The sequence below is a fragment of the Epinephelus fuscoguttatus genome, linkage group LG11 (genome assembly GCF_011397635.1).
Source record: "Epinephelus fuscoguttatus linkage group LG11, E.fuscoguttatus.final_Chr_v1".
Lineage (NCBI taxonomy): Eukaryota > Metazoa > Chordata > Actinopteri > Perciformes > Serranidae > Epinephelus > Epinephelus fuscoguttatus.
Genome location: NC_064762.1, coordinates 13,015,414 through 13,034,051, shown reverse-complemented (window position 1 = coordinate 13,034,051; position 18,638 = coordinate 13,015,414). Strand labels below are relative to the sequence as shown.

Sequence of the window (18,638 nt, the reverse complement as noted above, 5' to 3'; positions counted from 1 at the left end):
TCGTTACCTTACGTTACCTATTAAATGTTGCTATTGTTTCTGGCATCATATGAGTAGAGGAAAATTTGCTAGCTGCCAGGCTAATTTATACAATATAAATGGCATAGGCTTGTGCTATTAACGTTAGCATGTTGTATTTGCGGGAAAATGTGTCGAGATAGAGACAAGCGTTTTGTCTGAGAAGCTAATTTGTGTACTCATGTTTGAAATTGTAACTATTAAGCCGTGTTTAATGTGATACACCAATGCACAAGTATAAATGCTCACAATAGGCTCTGCATAGAGCCAATGTACAACTACCAGTTCATCTTAAGCCAAGATGCTATTACACGGTCAGCAAACCACTGTTGCCAAGTCCTCAGTAAGAAAAGTAGCTATTGGCTGTCCTAAAAGTCGCTAGAAGTCGCTAAATGACGCCATCGCCTAATTTGCATAATTGTCCATATGCATGTAATTGTAATGGCTGCTGTAGGAGAGAGGAATAACGTCGTGGGAGAGACAAAAACTGAGTAAAAAACACACCCTGAATATGTTTAGAACTACAAATGAACCTTCTTTCAGTGATTTATATTAGACAAGAAAATGTTACATTTACACACCGCCCTGACTGTAAACCAGGTCGAGATCAGCCAATGAAGGTTCCATGCGTGCACGATTCACTTGCAGTTTGGACCGTACGTGGAGGGGTTAACATCTCCTGTTCTGACTGCAGCTGGGAGGTAGGACTGGGCCGCCTATGAGTGCTTTGGGGCGAGGGAAGGGCCCACGGCAGCAGGGCTGCCCCTGACACATTGGGGCCCTAAGCGAAATTTTATTTGGAGGCCCCCATCCCAAATGTATCATAGGTACAAAATGACCGTACAACAACTTGCCATTTAACTTGACAACCTTTACTGGCAATAACAAATGTACTGTAGATACAGTACAGTAGTTTGGCTGTATGAGTCAAATAAAATAAAAAAATTCAACCTGAAATAAATAAATAAATATTAAATAAAAATAACTTCAAACTGAAATAAATAAATAAACAAATCTGAGTCGCAAATAGCCATCAATTACTCATCAAAAGAAAGTAACTTCCACCACCTCAATCCCCCACCCTTGATTAAACACTGAAAATAAAATAAAAGAGGGAGACAGGTTTTTCCTATTTAACCTTATTTTGTTATATTTCTCCCTCTCCCCTCTCTGGAGGCGTCCGGTCTCCCTCAGCCCTCCGCCTCTCCCACCTTAATTAAACACTGAAAACAGAAATAAAATATAGAGACATTATTTTCTATTTTCATCTTATTTAGCTATATTTCTCCCTCTCACCTCTCTGGGAGCATCCGACCTCCCGGCCCCGCACATACCCCCGAGGCTCAGGTCTCCTCCTCCGTGGAGCCCGCCCTCCCTCCCAACCATACTCCTGAGGCTGTTTTGGACGACATGTCGACAACTCTTCACCTGCTGCAGCTCTGCAAGTGCCTGCCAGCGCACCCCTCTTATTGTTCAGATGTCGAGTGCTGTCAATCATTGCAGCGATGCATGGGCGGTCAGGTCTCTTCTCCTTCCTCAAGCTGATTCTACGCGCGCCTCATGGCATGTGCGCATCCATTGCGCATATGCGCAAATATGTCCCCTTGCGCAAAATGTGGCCCCCCATGGAAGATGAGGCCCTACTCACAGCACGTGTTCTGAGTTTAGGGAGGGGCGGCCCTGCACGGCAGCATCTGCTGCTCGTTGAGAAGAATAAGAACGATACGTGCTTTCACGTCAGAGTCTCCAAAAGTCTCCAATAACATCAGAAAAAGTTGCTAGATTTGTCGCTAGTCGCTTTTTTGAAAAAGAGTCGCTGGAGGGGTCTGAAAAGTTGCTAAATATAGCAACAAAGTCGCTAAGTTGGCAACACTGCAGCAAAATCTCTTGAGGGTTTTAAGTCACAGTTGGAGACTGACTGTTTTTGTCTCGAATCATGTGCTTTTTTTTGCTAATTGTTTTTTGTTCTCATTTTAATGTTGTTGTTGTTGTTCTCATACTTTGTTGTTTTGACCCTCTTTCCATTTGTGAAGAACTTTGTAACCTAGGTTTTGAAAGGTGCTTTTCTTTTGTTTTTCTCACAGTGCCATCCCAGGAGGAGGATGATGCAGATACCCTAGAGACATCTCAACCTTCCAGATGAAACTGCAAGCCATCCTTAAAAGAGTGCTGCAGGGATGATGTTCAGTTGAAGGCCAACAGTAAAGTTAGCATCGCCCTGGTTCCCTCGTCAAAACGCCTACAGTATTTCAACATTTGATTCTGGATTATTGCAGAAAAATGGAATTCAACTAAAATGAGTGCCACAAGATTAAATAATTTTACCCCATTTAAAACAAAGCACTATAGCGGAAGTAGCCAGCTTGGCTGGCAGATGTCTCTAGTATGCCTGCTCTATGGGCTAAATGATGTGGTAGCACAGAACACTGATCACCTGGGTCATTTTATATATGGCATTTGAATGTTTTTGGCTTCATGTCCGACTGAGCAGCTTAAGTAGGCATGAAGCGGTCCCGCTGCCTATGCTGTATCCAGGTCTCTGTATTCATCCACACCCTAGAGCTGCTATGAGACCTGTGAACAGTGAACCACATGTCACTGAGAACATATGAATTTGATACTGACAACCAATTTTTTTTTAAAAATTTGAGGCAAATATTGTTCTGTGCTTACTGCATTTATACTTCAGGTGTTCTGAGTCGATCATCTTTCTCTTTCGTTTTCATAACACCCGAGGTAGACGTGGTGTTTACAATAGAACCTCAAAAATGTATTAGATATTACATTAAGTATTATTAAGTAGAATTTTTTATAAGCTTTGTTATTGGTATTTAAATATAAATGCATATAAGATGTTTATTAGGACCTGTTTGCATATGGTCCTTTCAATGTTTTGCAGGTGATGATTGTATTTACATGTTGAAGGAATTAGGGCTGGACTGTATATCGATTGTTTACAATATTATTCAAGTATTATTATTTATATTTCCAAGCAAGGTATAGATTAAGACAACTCCATTTACATAGATATAGGGCCAAGTTGCGCCACATGACACACACCAGTGTTCATCTCTCCTCTCTCTCACTCTCTGCACAGCTCCGCACCATGAGTGATCAGACAAAATAAATAAATAAATTAAATGTACACATACACCTAAACACCTACATACACATAAGATACATATCTACCTATATACATACAGACATATACGCATATACAATTAGTAAAATAAATGAGAGGCATGGGTCATAGCTTACTAAGCAAACAAATATGTACATAACTTAAATATCTTATTCATTCATTCAAACCTTTATTTAAGACTTGGGAAATCAATTGAGGGAGACCCTCATTTTCAATGAACAAAAACATTGTTAACTGCAGTTAGCCTGCAGGCGTGCTGTGTTTACATAGCAACTCGCAAGAACAAGAACGTCTCTGAACGTTCTCGATTCTCACGCGAGTTGCTATGTAAACACAGCACGCCTGCAGGCTAACTGACCACAGTGGGAAATTATGCTATAAAAGTGGAGTCAATTATGCTGTAAGGATCACCTGTAATGAACCTTAGAGCTGAGTGGTAGACAACGTCAAGTGATTTCAGCGTAGAGACAGCAGCTTTTTAGTATATAACATCCCCATAATCCAAAACAGACAAAAATACAGATTCTACAACTCTTTTCCTGTGTACAAAAGGAAAACAGCTCTTATTTCTGTACAGAAAGCCAAGTATTGTCCTTAATTTGGCAGACAAAATTTCAGTATGGTGCTTAAAATTAAGATTGTCACGCAGCCAGATACCAAGGTATTTATACTGTTTAACACCATATATAAAGTACCTTTCGCATTACACATACATATAATCAGAATCAGAATCAGAAATACTTTATTGATCCCAGGAGGGAAATTGTTGGCGTTACAGGTGCTCCTTACAAGAGTTGATGGTGCACCGCGACCGGCTCTGGGTCAGCCAGGAAAGGCTTGAGGCGGAGCAGGCTCACAGCTTATGTGTTTGCCACTTTCTTTTTCATTTTAACCCACACCATGATCTTTTCCTAACCCTAACCAAGTGGTTTTTGTGCCTAAACCTAACCAGACCTTAACCACAGGGCATCGTGATGATTTCGGAACGGACTTCGGAAAAATTAGTTTAATATGGTCGGACCAATGGGCTGTCGGACCAATGGGCAGTTCCCTTATAATATAGATCCCCTAATGTGACCATACCCTTCTCTACCCATTCCCTCCAATAAATGGGAAATCTTCAGATACATAATTTCGGATTCAGCCAAGACAGGTATTGTCTGTCTTAAGTGTCTGTGTTCAGCTCTCAGTACATCTTCAGCATACATACATACTTCTGGTAATAGACAAGGCCCTTACAGTAAACTTCTTTTACCTGCCCTGCTGTGGAGAAACACATGCAGCAGTAGCCTACTTCGCAGAAAATACAGGGACATATATTGTGTATCGCTATTCTGCCTGAAAATACAGTGTTATTTTTGTCCATATCGACCAGCCCATGAAGGAATGTCAGTTCAAATTCTGTTGTTTGTGGCACTTAATAAATATGATAAAGATAATAAGCTGTCTCTTTGCCTTTAATTTCACCCACCACCTGATATTGTCTTAGCCAACTTACATTTACAAACTGCACTTCTGCATTCACTCAAGAAAGTATGTAGCATTCATCATAAAAATAAAGTTTGATTACCCTTTTTTGTTTAGGGTGTACAAGGACTGTGGTGGCCTAAACTGCCACTACCTCGTGTTAGTATTTCTTTGTGTTTTAACACCAATTTTGTTTCAGTTTAGAAAAATTCCATTGCACACTTTTTGTTGAAATAAAATCACTTTTATTGTATTTATGGCAGTTGTTTCTAATTTGGGTGCACACAATTTAGTTAACAAGCTGTCACATGGTTTAATTTTCTACATCATGATTTAATTTGCATTTATGGTTTAATTTCAAAGTAATCCTTACCCTTGTTTGTCTTTTGTTTGTTTGAGCTCTCCTGGCAAAAGGCTGTCTACTACTTCAAGATGGCTTTTTAAGCCCTGCCCACAGGAAGTGGGAGAGACCATCCAGGGGGAAGGAAGGAGAAGCTTGGACTTTTAATTCATCAAGTTTTTGTCTGTGTTTTTTCAGTTAGTAAAGACAATTTAGTTTTTCCTGTAAATAGTTTGTTTTGATAATTTGATTGTGGTTTTCTGAGTTTGTTAGATGTTTAGTTTGAAGTCACCTTAGTTTCCCCCTTGTGTTTATGTTGGACTAGTCCTTTGTCTATTTAAACCCCCAGCATGTCTCACTCTGGTTAGGTCTAGTGATGGGCAGATGAAGCTTCATGAAGCATTGAAGCTTTTCATCAAATTGGTTCACTCAAGGGCAAAGCTTCTTGATGCTTCATTTGCTCTACTAAGCCATCTACTGGACAAAAAAAGCTATTACACTTAGTGGTTTGTATATATAGATCTGAACCACTTCCCGAACCAGTCACGTGGTACAGCCGGCCAGCGAGGCTTCGGATGTCACCAATGACGTCACTCGTCTGAAACGACACAAGCCTCGATACGCGCATCGCGGAAACAGTTCCTGGATTACTCGACACACGCTTCGAAGCCTCGGCACGGCGAGTCACATCACTAGTTAGGTCTGTTTGATTATGTTTGTTAGGTTGTAGCTTTAGTTCTTTTGCTTAGTTGACCTCTTTTAGTGTGGGCCCAGGTTTTGTTTATTTTCTACCAAATTAAGTTGAATATTTTGTTATTGATTTATTCTTTGCAAGTTTAATTAAAAGGAGTAAGATCTTTTCCACATGCCTGATTGCTTGGTCCTTCACAAGGACCATGAATTATGATTAGTCATTTCTTTTTGGCTGGGCCATAGCAAAGTGGGGCCAGCTCTATGAACAGGAAATTCTGTCCCTGAATTAATAGGTGAGTGCACAGTCAAATTATTTTTACATATATGGTCTTAAATAATACATTTTTGTGTATTATTGTAATGCAAGTTATGTTTAAAGCCAGGATGCCTTACAGTGGGCAGCTTCTGGTAATAGACAAAGCCCTTACAGGTCAGACAAGCAAGACAAAGGAACTAAGCAACGTGACAAAGTGCTCAAGGTATTGACCTAGCTTTAGAATTCCCCAGATTCCAATCTGATCGAGCATCTGTGGGACAAACTGGTGCCCCAGAGGTCCTTTGTCCAGGCCTCGATAGGTCAGAGTCAAGTCCGATCTACAGTGGGGCCTCTGACCTGTTGAGGCCTGGACCTCTGGGGGTGTCCTGTGGTTTCTGGCACCATGGCGTTGTCGACGTATCCTTTGAGTCCTGTGGGTTGAGAGGTAAGGTACTGGCATGCCCAGTGGAGTTCAATCAGATTGGAATCTGGAATTTGGAGGCCAGGTCGATGCCTTGAGCTCCTTGTTACGTCTCCCAGGCCGCTCCTGAGTAGTTTTGTGGTGTGACATGGTGCATTGTTCTGACTCGGGGGAGCACCTCCATCAGGGAGTGGAGTTGCCATGAGGGGGTGTAGATTATCAAGTGGCATCTACATAATTGGCAGGACCCAAGGTTCCTCAGAAGAACATTGCACTGTAACAAAGTGATCAGTGTTATTTACTTCACCCAGCAGTGGTTTTAATGTTTTGGCTGATCGGTGTATCAGCTTTTAACAAGAAGGCAATTCAATGTGCTTTCATTATATAATAAAGGCATTAAGACGATAGAAACACAAAGCACTATAAAGTAGAAATACCGCCCAGTGGTTGTATGCAGCCACTCACCCTGTCAAGTTTCTCCTACAGTTCACATTTGTGTGAAGTTTTGTCATAATTTGCTTGAGAATTCTTGAGTTAAGGCCAAAAAACATGTTTTGTGAGGTCACACTGACCTTGAGCTTTGACTTTTGACCACCAAATTCTGATCAGTTTATTCTTCAGTCCAAGTGGATGTCTGTGCCACATTTGAATAAATTTCTTTTTAGGCGTTCTTGAGATGTCACATTCACAAGAATGAGACAGATGCAAGATCACAGTGACCTTGACCTTTGACCACCAAAATTTAATCAGTTCATTGCTACGTCAAAGTGAACATTTGTGCCAAATTTAAACAAAATTCCCTCAAGGTGTTCTTGAGATATCACACTCACAAGAATGGGACGGATGAACAGATGCCCGAACGGACGGACCACCTGAAAACATAAAGCCTCCAGCTATGACCATTGCCAGCATGGAGGCATAAAAATACTATATAATTCATTATTAATACATATATGTACACACACATTTTTTTATCCAACCCACTTTTTTTTTAACATTAACTGTTAGGCCTGGGTCTACCAACAAGTCATGGTTTCTTTTTTGTAAAGGGTCCCAACAGTCCAGAGGAAGTGGCAGAGGAAAGGTACGAGTGTCTTTTAATATTAAACAATGTCTGCCTGTGGTTGGACAAAGATTAACATGTGTTGTGTTCAATTCACAGGCAAAGTGCTGATTGCTGTTTATTTTACACCCTATTTTATGTTAGTCATTGTAAATTGTTTTATCCGTATTTTAGTCAATTTCTTTTATTAACGTATGGTTTTATGTGCACTGCAGTTAGTGTTGGGCTCCAGTCACGGGCGCAGCTGGAGCAAAGGGAGTTCACCCTAGGTGTGGTGATATAATTTAAGGTTTGGTGTGTCACTGGTAGAAGGTTGGGTGTTTTTCTGTTGGAAGTGTTTTATTTTGTGTGTAGTTTTGATAATATCCACAGATAGTGTACTGCAAGTGCACCCGCCTACAGATTGGTGTGGCACACCCCCTGTGGCAAGATGCTCTACCTTTTAATTGCTTTCATGATATCGCTGATTTAATAAAGCCTGTTATGGCATTTTGACCCACACTGACTGTTGGCTTCATTACTTAAGTTCACCTGTGGTTATATAAAGGCAAATTTGGATATTACATTACTATTCAACAAGTCATCACTCACTTGTATGCGCTGTCATTCTGTGATTGCGACTTCTGGCAGATGTCAATAAGGTGTCAGTGAGTGGTCATCTGTCTGCGGCTCAGTCAAGGTGACGTATCATCCACTGCGCAGAGGATTGTGGGTCAGAACAGCCAGAAAAGCATGCTGGCTTGCATACTACATTTTTGGCAAACTGCATTTGACATACTATGTACCGAGACATACTAAATATTTTTCTGGTGAACAAATAGTATGCTAGTATGGGTATTGGAACACACAGAATGAACAAGCTGGTCACATCTATCTCCATGACACACCATGTGCTCACACTAGTCTTCCTCTACAATATAGGCTTGCAATGATGTGCCACAGATAAATTACTCTGCCACCTAGTGACGAGTGCTATAAATGTGTCATTTAAAAAAAAGCACTAAATGTTTATTATCTACGGAAGCGTATTGCATTCACTTGACAAATTAAAAAAAATCTGTTTTATTGATTTTTTTTCTGTTTTTCGGTGTAATTTTGTTTCTGTTGGTATTTTTTTTTGGTTTTCTGGGTAATTTTTTCTGAATTAAGAGAGCAATAGAACAACAGACGCTTACATTCCTTTCTTGAGAGCTCGATATAATGGAAGCAAACATGACCCGCTTGTTTAGTTTAATCCAGTTTTACTTTGTTTTGGGTTCGAGACACTGGGAGATACTCTTATCTTTAAGTCATATAGATGGTGTTATCATTAGTTTGTCGACTTTACGCAGGCACCTTAAGACTTACCGGTTGTTCAGACGAAAAGCCCATTCAGATCTGCTGGACATTGCAGTGTTTCTCCAGAATCAGTTGGACACATAACCCAAAACCAAGTAAAACTGGATTAAACTAAACAAGCGGGTCATGTTTGCTTCCATTATATCGAGCTCTCAAGAAAGGAATGAAAGCGTCTGTTGTTCTGTTGCTCTCTTAACTCAGAAAAAAATACTCAGAAAACCAGAAAAAATTACCCCGAAAAACAAAACAAAAAATACCACTAAAGACAGAAAAAAATTACTCCGAAAACAGAAAAATTTACTCAATATAACAGATTTTTTTAAATTTATCTAGTGAATTCAATACGCTTCCGTAATTATCAAACAAAATGTTGAATTGAAGTATAGAGTGGTGCACAAATGAGCCCTAAAGCCCACAATCCAGTTAGCATTTTAGCGCCTCTGGTTCCCTCATCTTGAAATCGTTTTTGGCTGATGGCTAATGGTGCATTAGATCCAGTTTTCCACTCGTCAACTCCTAATTCGATGAATATGACACCCATGCAACTGTAGCAGTGCTGAATTGCTGAAGTACAATTTATTAATGTGATCTGCTGTAGCTACTCGAACAAAGCATCAATGTGAAATGACATCTCGTGCACGACTCTGGATGTGTTGGTGCATTTTAAAAACCAATTCAGTGTCTTGCTGCTGTGACAGTTACAACTATAGACAAAAAGTGGATTTGGACAAACACACTGAAACATTACAGAAAAGGAACAACAACAACAAAATATTGATCAGTGCACTTTAACACTTTAATACAATAAAAGGAGCTGAAACAGCAGTTGCATAGGACAGAGCTGTGTGAATCTCAGTACCCGCTGTTACTCGTTTCACTTGGTTGAGGTAAGAATTATAAGGCCTCACAAAGTGACGTTAGAGACGTTAAGGCAGGTAGCTATACTACTTAAACACAATATTTCACCTCAAGGTATCATTACTGTATGAATAACACTGGAAACTGTACAAAACAACCGTACCCAAACCCTCGTTCACAGCGAACTGAGTAACAAACGTACATTCAAGCCTCCCAACAAAGAAACATTGTTCATTGTGAGACAAACACTCCTACAAGAACAACAGAATAACAGACAAACAAAAATAAAAAATGAAATGTAAATCAGTAGCTGCAGTAGTAATCTGTCTGTGAGGCACATCTGTGGGAGCTGTTATTGGCTGATGGGGTGTCTGAGTTTGACATTTTGGGGTCAGATCGACAGATCAGAGGTGGAGGCGACCCTGACTGCGTCTCATGTGGAGAGGGACCTGGAACAGAAGCATCAGATTAGAAGATCAGAGGTTTGTGAGAGCTGGGGTGTCTGTTTTTATTTATCTAACAGCTACTTTGCTGCAGCAGAGTTTGTTAGAAACATCAGCTTTGGCAATAACAACAGCAACAACAATACAACCACAACATCAAGATATAACAAAATTTCGTAACGTAAGATCGAGTGTTAGAGTTAATGTGTTGATTCTCCAGACGTTGTCCGGAGTTCATATGTGAAAACGGCTTATGAGAAACAAACCTTGGGTGTTTCTGGACTGCCAAACGGCGAGAGCTCAAGCGAGTTCTCCTTATCAGAGGAGTTGTTGTGGCGATGCTGAGCGAACTTTCTCTTCAACGCTTCGGCGATTAGAGCCGCTGGGTCACTGAGCAATGCTGTACCTCCCTTACTGCGTCTCCTTCTGACCGGTGTCCCCCCGGGTGATCTACGAAGACAAAAAAAGGAGGATGCCTTGTTTGTTGAATAAGTTATCACTAACCCTAACCCAAATGAGAATGAGGAGAGGATTCTGCAGCATTAAGATGTAAACTATCACATGTAAGGATGTTAACGTTGGTACAAAAATTCAATCCTCGTGCCTACCTCTCCACTGAGCGCAGTTTAACTTGATTTAAGTCCTTGAGAACATCCAGCATGGACGGCATCCCTTTAACTTTGGAGTCCTGCGGCTTGTCAAGGTCTTTCTCGTTCCTCCTGCGCTGGCGGATCAGCTCTAATACAGAGTCAGAGGAGGCGGCTGGGCAGGAAGGAAGAGGAGGAGGAGGTGGAGGTGGCGGTGGGGGAGGAGCAGCACAGCGAGGCGTGGAGGTGAGAGCTGGCGGAGGGGGAGGAGTCATCAAAGGCGTGCCTATGGTATTCTGGGGCTCGGTCAGACCTGACAACACGTTGAAAGAGCACCAAAGGTTAAATCATAAACCGCAGTGCTGAACATATCTGTGAGAAGAAGAACTTCACGGAGCACTTGAGGTACCTGAGCCTGGAGCTGCAGTAACGATCATGGCTATCTGAGCTCGGAGTTTGAGCAGCTCGCTCTCCAGCGCTGTGATCTTCCTCAGAGCCTCTGGATCAGCTGTCTGCCTCACAGGTCCGCCTCCTCTCTGGGCTTTACTCGGCTGGGCCGGTCCTGGGTATCTCACCACATTCTGGTTTACAGTACTTTGCTTCTTTGGAGGTAAATGGTTCCTGTGGAGATCATGCATCAGTTTTAAACTCATACTTACACAGCAGAATAAAAAGTAAGACACATTCTTGAAAATATTTTTAAAAAAACTGATTAAGTTTGAATATTCAATATTGCCCCGCCCCAACCAAACCATCCATATGTGTGTGTTTTCAAAGCTGTAAAACACAAATCCATGCAGATATGCACTTCCAATATGAATTAGGTGGTAGTGATTAAGGCCCCGATCACACTGAAAGTGTTGTAGCAGCTGTTGTTTTTAATGAAAATGAAGTTTTTGTGTTGCGACGTGCTTCGCGTTTCTGCGCTCTAGGCGCCTGGCATTTTTGCCAGAGCGCTCTGAACTCCTCCAGTTGAAAAAAACTCCAAGTCAAAGCACAAAAATGCCCCATGTCATCTCTTTTTTTGTCATCGTTCTTCCCATCGTCCAATCAGATGATTTGAGAGACGGGCCTAACGTGGTGGTCAACGTCCATCATGGAGGAGAAGCTCCTGGACCAACTGGTGGTACTCCCCATGATCCACCCTCTTTTTTAGGGTCTCATGTGCCCACACAGATCTCTGTTTCCCTGTGACCAACAAACTATTTGCTGACAGCCTCTCACCCTCAACCAGAGCTACAGCAAGTACCCTCTGCTTCAACATTTTAGGAACTAGATACTAATTACTGTGAAAAAAACTAAAATAAATAAATGATAGATTGATGACACAGGAAGGTTAGAATAAAGTAGTAAGTCCATAGTTGCCTGGCAACAATAAAAAGGTGCAACCTGCAAAACTCTTCTCTGTGATCAGGGCCTAAGGCAGTTAACACTTCATAGAATGTTTCACCCTTTTTTTTGTACACTAAATAATTGGATCATGAAGTAAAAAGGGTGAAACATTCTGAATGTTATTCAGGTTATTCAAACATTCTGAATGTTTCACCCTTTTTACTTCATGATCCAATTATTTAGTGTACAGTAATAAATTGCAGTTATTCTCTGTAATCCAGTTCAGTGCTTTCATTTACAGGGGTCAGCGTTCTCCGGCACAGACAGACTGCCTACACATAGGTTACCAGTTTACACTGTGCCAGGAAGACAACAGATATATTTACCTGGCAGCATTAACTACTTTTTACACCTGCCTACAGAAAACAAGCCCCTTTTGCTTGAGAAAAGTACAAACACAATATGTGTTACAATATGTTCTTATGTACTGTTTCTAGGACTCATAATAGGGTTGTCAGTTATGGTTAATTTTGATCGGCTGACACTCATAAACCAGCAACTAACTGGTTAATTTTTAGGGGGGGAAAAGCTAAATGAATTACATACAAGAGGCCTTTCCTTTACACACTGAGCTTTAGCTCCACATTTTAATGCGCTATCAATTTAGAGGTAGCGGAATTTTAATGTTTTGTAATGTACATGTTTTTCCTTTTAATTTATTTTCTGATAACTTAGCTGACAACCAGCTGGCTAGCTGCATTTCCAGTGACCACCCTTCACTACTTCCTTGGCCACTCTGCAATGTGCACCATCCTGGGTGGGTGGAAGCTAGCTCAGTAATTCGCTGATTACTGCTGTCCTGGTGGTGGGGCATGAAGTGAACAGCCTACATTCTCCCCCCAGCTAGCCCTGGAGAGCAAGTGGCTTCATTTTGAGTCGCAAAACGCGTTTAGCACTGTTGACTATGTTAGCACCACTAGCCATGATGACACTGCTAACGGTGCTAACAGAGCCAGGGCTCAACAATAAGGATTGCCCGATTGCCCGGGGCAAGTAAAACTCACAGTCGGGCATGTAAACTAACAACTCATTTGCCCGATCGGGCAAGTTGCTAAAAATAGTAAAAGTTAATAACTAATTGATAAAATAAATGTATTTTAAAACGTGCTCTTCTGCTCTGATGCAGCGGTCTCTCTGCCTGAAGTCACAGGCACAGCTGTGTAACAATGTCCTGCCCACAGCCCCCATTGATAATATTTTGCGCGACGGATGCTTCATATAATAACATAACAATATACTATTTATCATGTTATGTCATCGTGTCATTTCTGTCTCTACATGGTCACGCGTTAACAATTCTCCTCTGCTCTCTGTATCGCGCACGGCGGAGTTCCGCCACACACACAGGTGAGCACGCTGGAGCGGCTCGGGCCGCATTTTCCTGACCAAACCTGACCCCGAGCCCGGTGCAGTTTGTCAGCTGACAAAGTTATTGAAATGGACAGTGTGTAAATAACCAACAGACTGCTGTTACGCACAGAGCAGCGTGTTTGTCTGTGTGCGTAGCACGGCACTCATGCAGAGCTTGTGTTGCGTTCAGGCGTTGTCACGTAAATAACAACTTCCAACACTTAAATAGGTCATAGCACAAAACAGCAGCATGTCATGTGACTTTTTACTTTTATTATATTCAATAAAATTGTATGTTCCTAAATCTTGAGACACCTCATATGTAAGCTAGACAGACATTTCACCTGCTCATTACTGTGCACACATGTACTGTATGTACTTAGTCCTAAAGAGCCCTTCTGGTGCCAGTAGATACATAGCAACATCCCATTAGGCTGTGCTTTGCAAGCATACAAAAAAGTTTCACGCATGTGAAAATTATTTTTCATGCGTGTGCTTCACCTCCGCTGCTACAACTCCATCCTAGGGGAAACGCTGCTGTGTGCATTTTGTGCAACAGGTGGATGTGGTAGTCTACTGGTAGAGTAGAGAGAGAGCTAAGTAGCGTTGAAGTAGAGTAGAGCAGGGCAGAGAGATGGAAGCAAAATATATTAAACCCGGTGTTAATACAGCAGAACTGGAGAGAGGGGTGAAAAATAAATAGAGGTGGGCATGGCTCAAGTAGGGCGCAAAATTATAGACGGAGAACGATTGACAAATTTTTCACTTTAAGCCCTGACACTGTCATTTTTGTGTAGGAATTAAGCTACAATACATGACATATGTTGTTTTAATTAATAAATACAGTGTAAATGTAATGTAATGTAACAATTTTTATAGGGCAAGTAAAAACTGACTTCGGGCAAGTAGATCTCTGACCAACTTGCCTGACCGGGCAAGTGAAAAAAAAAAACCTTAGTGTTGAACCCTGAGAGCTAACAGAGTTAAAATAGTTAACAATGCTTAAAGGAGGTTAAAGTAGCTTCATTTTGAGTCACAAACCCCCTTTAGCACTGTTGACAAAGTTAGCACCTTTTGCCTTGATGACCTTGCTAACAGAGCTAACAGTGTTAAAATGCTTAAATGAGGTTAAAGTAGCTTCATTTTGAGTTGCAAAACCTCTTCAGCACTGTAGGCAATGTTAGCACCACTAGCCTTGATGACACTGCTAACAGTGCTAACACAGCTAACAGTGATAACATAGTTAACGTTGCTCCCACCAGACCCAGGAGATGCACAGTGCAGTAAACTATGAGCAACAAAATTAACTTAAAAACCAACATGCGTAACTGGTCAAAAATATTCTCTGTGGTCAACCAATGGCGGTCAACTGTTGACATCCCTAACTCAGACATGTAATCTTTGACTTATATGAAGTGGACTATGCACTATTTGTTGATATGAGGACAAAATATTTTATCTGATGAACAGTTTATGTGGTTTTGTTCTGTGTAAACTTGAACTATAAAAAACATTGCTGTGTCTGTTATGTCCATTTGTGTCCTCACCTAGTCTTAGCAAAGCTCTCCCCTTCATCCTCGAACACCCACATGACGTCAGCGAACGAGGGGATGGACGGCGTCTCCGTGGTGACGTCCACATAACCCTGGGGCCGATGGGTGAGAAGGGGGATCTGAGGACCAAACGCGGACAAGGAGGGGTTAAACACTGGGAAACATGACAAAAATAAAAGCAGATCACACAAGTTAGGTGGCTTAAATTCGATCAAAATGTGAACATGATCCTGCAGAAGAAAGAGGGTATAAGTAAACGCAGAGCCTACGCTGTAGCTAAGGCATTGATTCAACACAGAGGTATAAATTCCACATTAGTCCTGGATCTCGGGACAAACAAGAGTCTTTGGTCAGACAATCTCAGCTCTCTCACAGTGTGATATGGTGAGAGGAGCTCTATGATGTAAGAGGGGCCCGTTAAATCTTAAAATATATTCTGTAGCTCACAGGCAGCCAGTGTAGGGAGGCAAGAACAGGGGTAATGTGCTCCTTTTTTTGACCTCGTTAAAACTCTTGCTGCTGCATTTTGGACGAGCTTAGCTGCAATGAATTTGACCAGGAAAAGACTGACATATAATTTCAGATAAGACAAGCAGCACAGTACCTGAAAGTGGATGCGTGGTGAAGGTGTCAGTGGGAGGTTGGTCCCAATCATCCGCACAATGCTGCGATACTGACCGCACAGCTGACTGTCCCACACTGGAACCAGCTGCAGGCAAGACAAGAAAATGTCCATCCTTACAAACTCACTCAGTCAGTTAACTTTCGGGGAGGAAGTAACACTACTGTTGATTTTTCTTGGCACCCATAAACACAACTAGTAAGCCCCTTGAAATCCCTGGAACACAAAACAGAAGTGTGTCTGTGTGCTCACCATGTCCGGAGGCACCCCAAAGTACTCCAGGACGACGCGCAGCACATCTAGAATATCCTCTATTAAAGACATTGGAAGGACTTTTTCATGCACCGGCTGATGACTGCAGAGCTCCAATTTCTGCTGACAGACTTGGTGAGAGGCCAACACACAATGGATGCCACTAAGTCACATACTTCACACCTGAAATGAAACAAAACACACGACACTTCAGCTATATCACACAAGAATTGAAAGTCAATCAGACGGTCTGACATCATCCACATTAGGACAATTACAGAAACTTTAAACCACTGCAAGAATTTAAGAACATATTTGACTCAGCAGGACGGAGCAACTCGCTTTTATCTACAGTAAGCTTGACTACAGCAGTGGAGATTTTACAGGTCTCCCTGAAATGTGGACGAGACAGCTGCAGCTGACTCAGAGCTCTGCTGCTGGAGTCCTAACTGAGACCAAGAAAGCTGACCGCATCACTCCAGAGCTTTAGTCTGACTTCCTGTGTGTCAAAGAATTGCCCCCCCATGGACATTTTCTCCTACACATCAAAAAGATGTACACAGAAATTGAAGCTGTGCGTGAGCCTTCTCATTCAAAGAACTGAGCTTACAGAGCCTACACTGTACCCTACGCCATAGCCTGACGTGGACCTACACGTTACAGCGATGTAGACCTCCTGTCTATTTCTGTAAGCTGAAACCATTTCCCTCAGTTGTTTTGTCAGTTGAACCTTGTGAGCTGTAACGGAGCTGAATTTTGTAACGTTACACCTCTATTAAACGTTGCTGTTGTCCCTGGCTTCATATGAGTAGAGATGTGCGCTAGCCGCTAGGCTAAATTATACAATGTAAAATGCCATAGGCTTGTGCTAAATCATTAGCATGTTGTATTTGTGGGGAAAATGTGTCCAGATAAAGACAAGTCATTTGTCTGTGAATGCTGCGAGTTATAGTGAAGCTGATTTGTGTACTTGTGTTTGAAATTATCGTTATTTAGCCGTGTTTAATGTGTGTTTAATGTGTGTTTTGAATCAACTAAACTTTACAGGACTTCACAGAAACCTCCACCGCTGACTAGTGTTTTGGAGGTGTAACTGCAGAGTGACACAGACACACCACCGCACAAGTATAAATGCTCACAACGGTGACAGTGTAGGCTTCGCATAAGGCCCGTTTCCACTGAAGAAGTTCTTGGTACTCTCTGGGGGGCAGGAACTACTACAGGAACGTCCTCTCGCTCTGCCCTCTCAACCGCCATGTCTCCATTGAGAGCTGAGTAGGAGGAAGGTTCCTGTAAAGTTAGGGGCTCTGGATGTGACGTAATCGTTGCGTGACCATTTACCAGGGGACGCCGTTAGCTGATAGCCATTAGCGGTGTCTGTAATAACTCACTGAATGGCCCGTGAAAAAAAAAAAAATTCCAGCGGATGTCTTAGTTACAACATGATTGAGCTAACTGGAGTAGTTTCATGTCGTATCCGACAACGGGAGGCTTTTAACAGATGACGTCCTGATGTTAGCTTTGCTGCTGCTGTTAGCTGTCCCTGTCAGCGGCAGCCACTGATGCTTTCTAGACATCGTGATTTCCCAAAACTGAATAAATACCACACATAGCAACACAAAACTGCTTTGCTAGCTCAATCATGTTGTAACTAAGATACCCGCTGGAAAAAATACTTTTTTCACGGGTCATTTAGTGAGGTTTTTTTTACATGGCGGAGGAAGCTATATGAACGAGCTAATCCTTGTCTGCTGAGTTTTAAAAATGCCAGCTATTTTGTTGCTTTCTGTTGACATCACATCCCTTGAGTATATCCAATCAACACCAAGTAATCCCCAAGCCCCAGCTGGGAGTCTTTCGGGGCTGTTCTGAGTACCTACCCCGAGGCAGGGACTTGTTTAGCCCCCGTAAAAGTTCCGGAACTCTGTCCTTCGGGGGTGGTTCCTGTGGTGGAGACACGCATCAACGGCCCCGGCCCCGTAAAATTACCCCGAAGTTCCTGCGGTGGAAAAGGGCCTATAGAGCTGATGCACAAGTATAAATCCTGCTTAACCAGGAAATATTGAGCTGATCGCAATGTGCAATCCTCACCACTAGATGTCACTAAATCCCCGTTTATCCTACACACTGCTCCTTTAAATGTCAGTAACTTTATAAGTAATCCAACCAAAAATGTACATTTTTTTTAATCAACAGCTGAATGTATTAACTTAAACAGGTCTAAATATTCCAGCTTGTGATGATTTTAGTTTAGAGACAAATCTTATAACCTGCCCTACACCCTGTTAAGTAAGAAATTAGACAGCTGCAAGCACAGAAAACACCCACTGTGGTTTTACTGGGGCATTTTCAGAGCTGCAGGTGCCAAACTGAGGTTATAAAACCTATTTGGATGTCCTATTTCAAACTTCAATTCTGTGCTCCCCTGACTGTAGTCCAGTATTGATGCAACTGATGCTCAGGGAGACAGTTGCCTCTGTACCGTTAGATGCTGACTCGGCTGTGAGGTCGCTCTCGGTGGATCATGAGGTGATTTTCTAACAACCCTACAACAGTGACCTTCTGTTCAGGACGGTGCAGGTAACACTAGCCCGCACAGGTGCCGCAGTATGTCCCTCTGTAAAGCTGCATGGCATATCGGAAGTAAACCAGGAAACACACGGGATAAACAGTAACTTAAGTGCGTACTCACCGTGGACTTTCCTCATCAAAGCGTGCGTGAGTAGCTACATTTGTCCGATATCTCCTTAAAAACAAATATTCTAAACTATAACTGCAGATAAACACGAAGAACTTGCAGCTTCCCTCTGAGCTCACGAGTCCAGGCAGAAGGTCTGTGAAGT

The 18,638-nt window shown here is 42.0% G+C and overlaps 1 protein-coding gene across 1 annotated transcript; it reads right to left on the bottom strand.

Annotated features, from left to right (window-relative positions):
* Positions 1 to 9,361: 9,361 nt before the first annotated feature.
* mtfr2 (mitochondrial fission regulator 2) lies at positions 9,362 to 18,637 on the bottom strand. Its single transcript, XM_049590367.1, has 8 exons — positions 18,488 to 18,637; positions 15,796 to 15,978; positions 15,526 to 15,630; positions 14,916 to 15,040; positions 11,036 to 11,247; positions 10,648 to 10,939; positions 10,306 to 10,489; positions 9,362 to 10,045 (listed from the first exon to the last, which is right to left on the bottom strand). Exons 2-8 carry the CDS (start codon positions 15,865 to 15,867, stop codon positions 10,001 to 10,003), a joined length of 1,035 nt encoding a protein of 344 aa, XP_049446324.1. The 5' UTR covers positions 15,868 to 15,978; positions 18,488 to 18,637; the 3' UTR covers positions 9,362 to 10,000.
* Position 18,638: the final 1 nt, after the last annotated feature.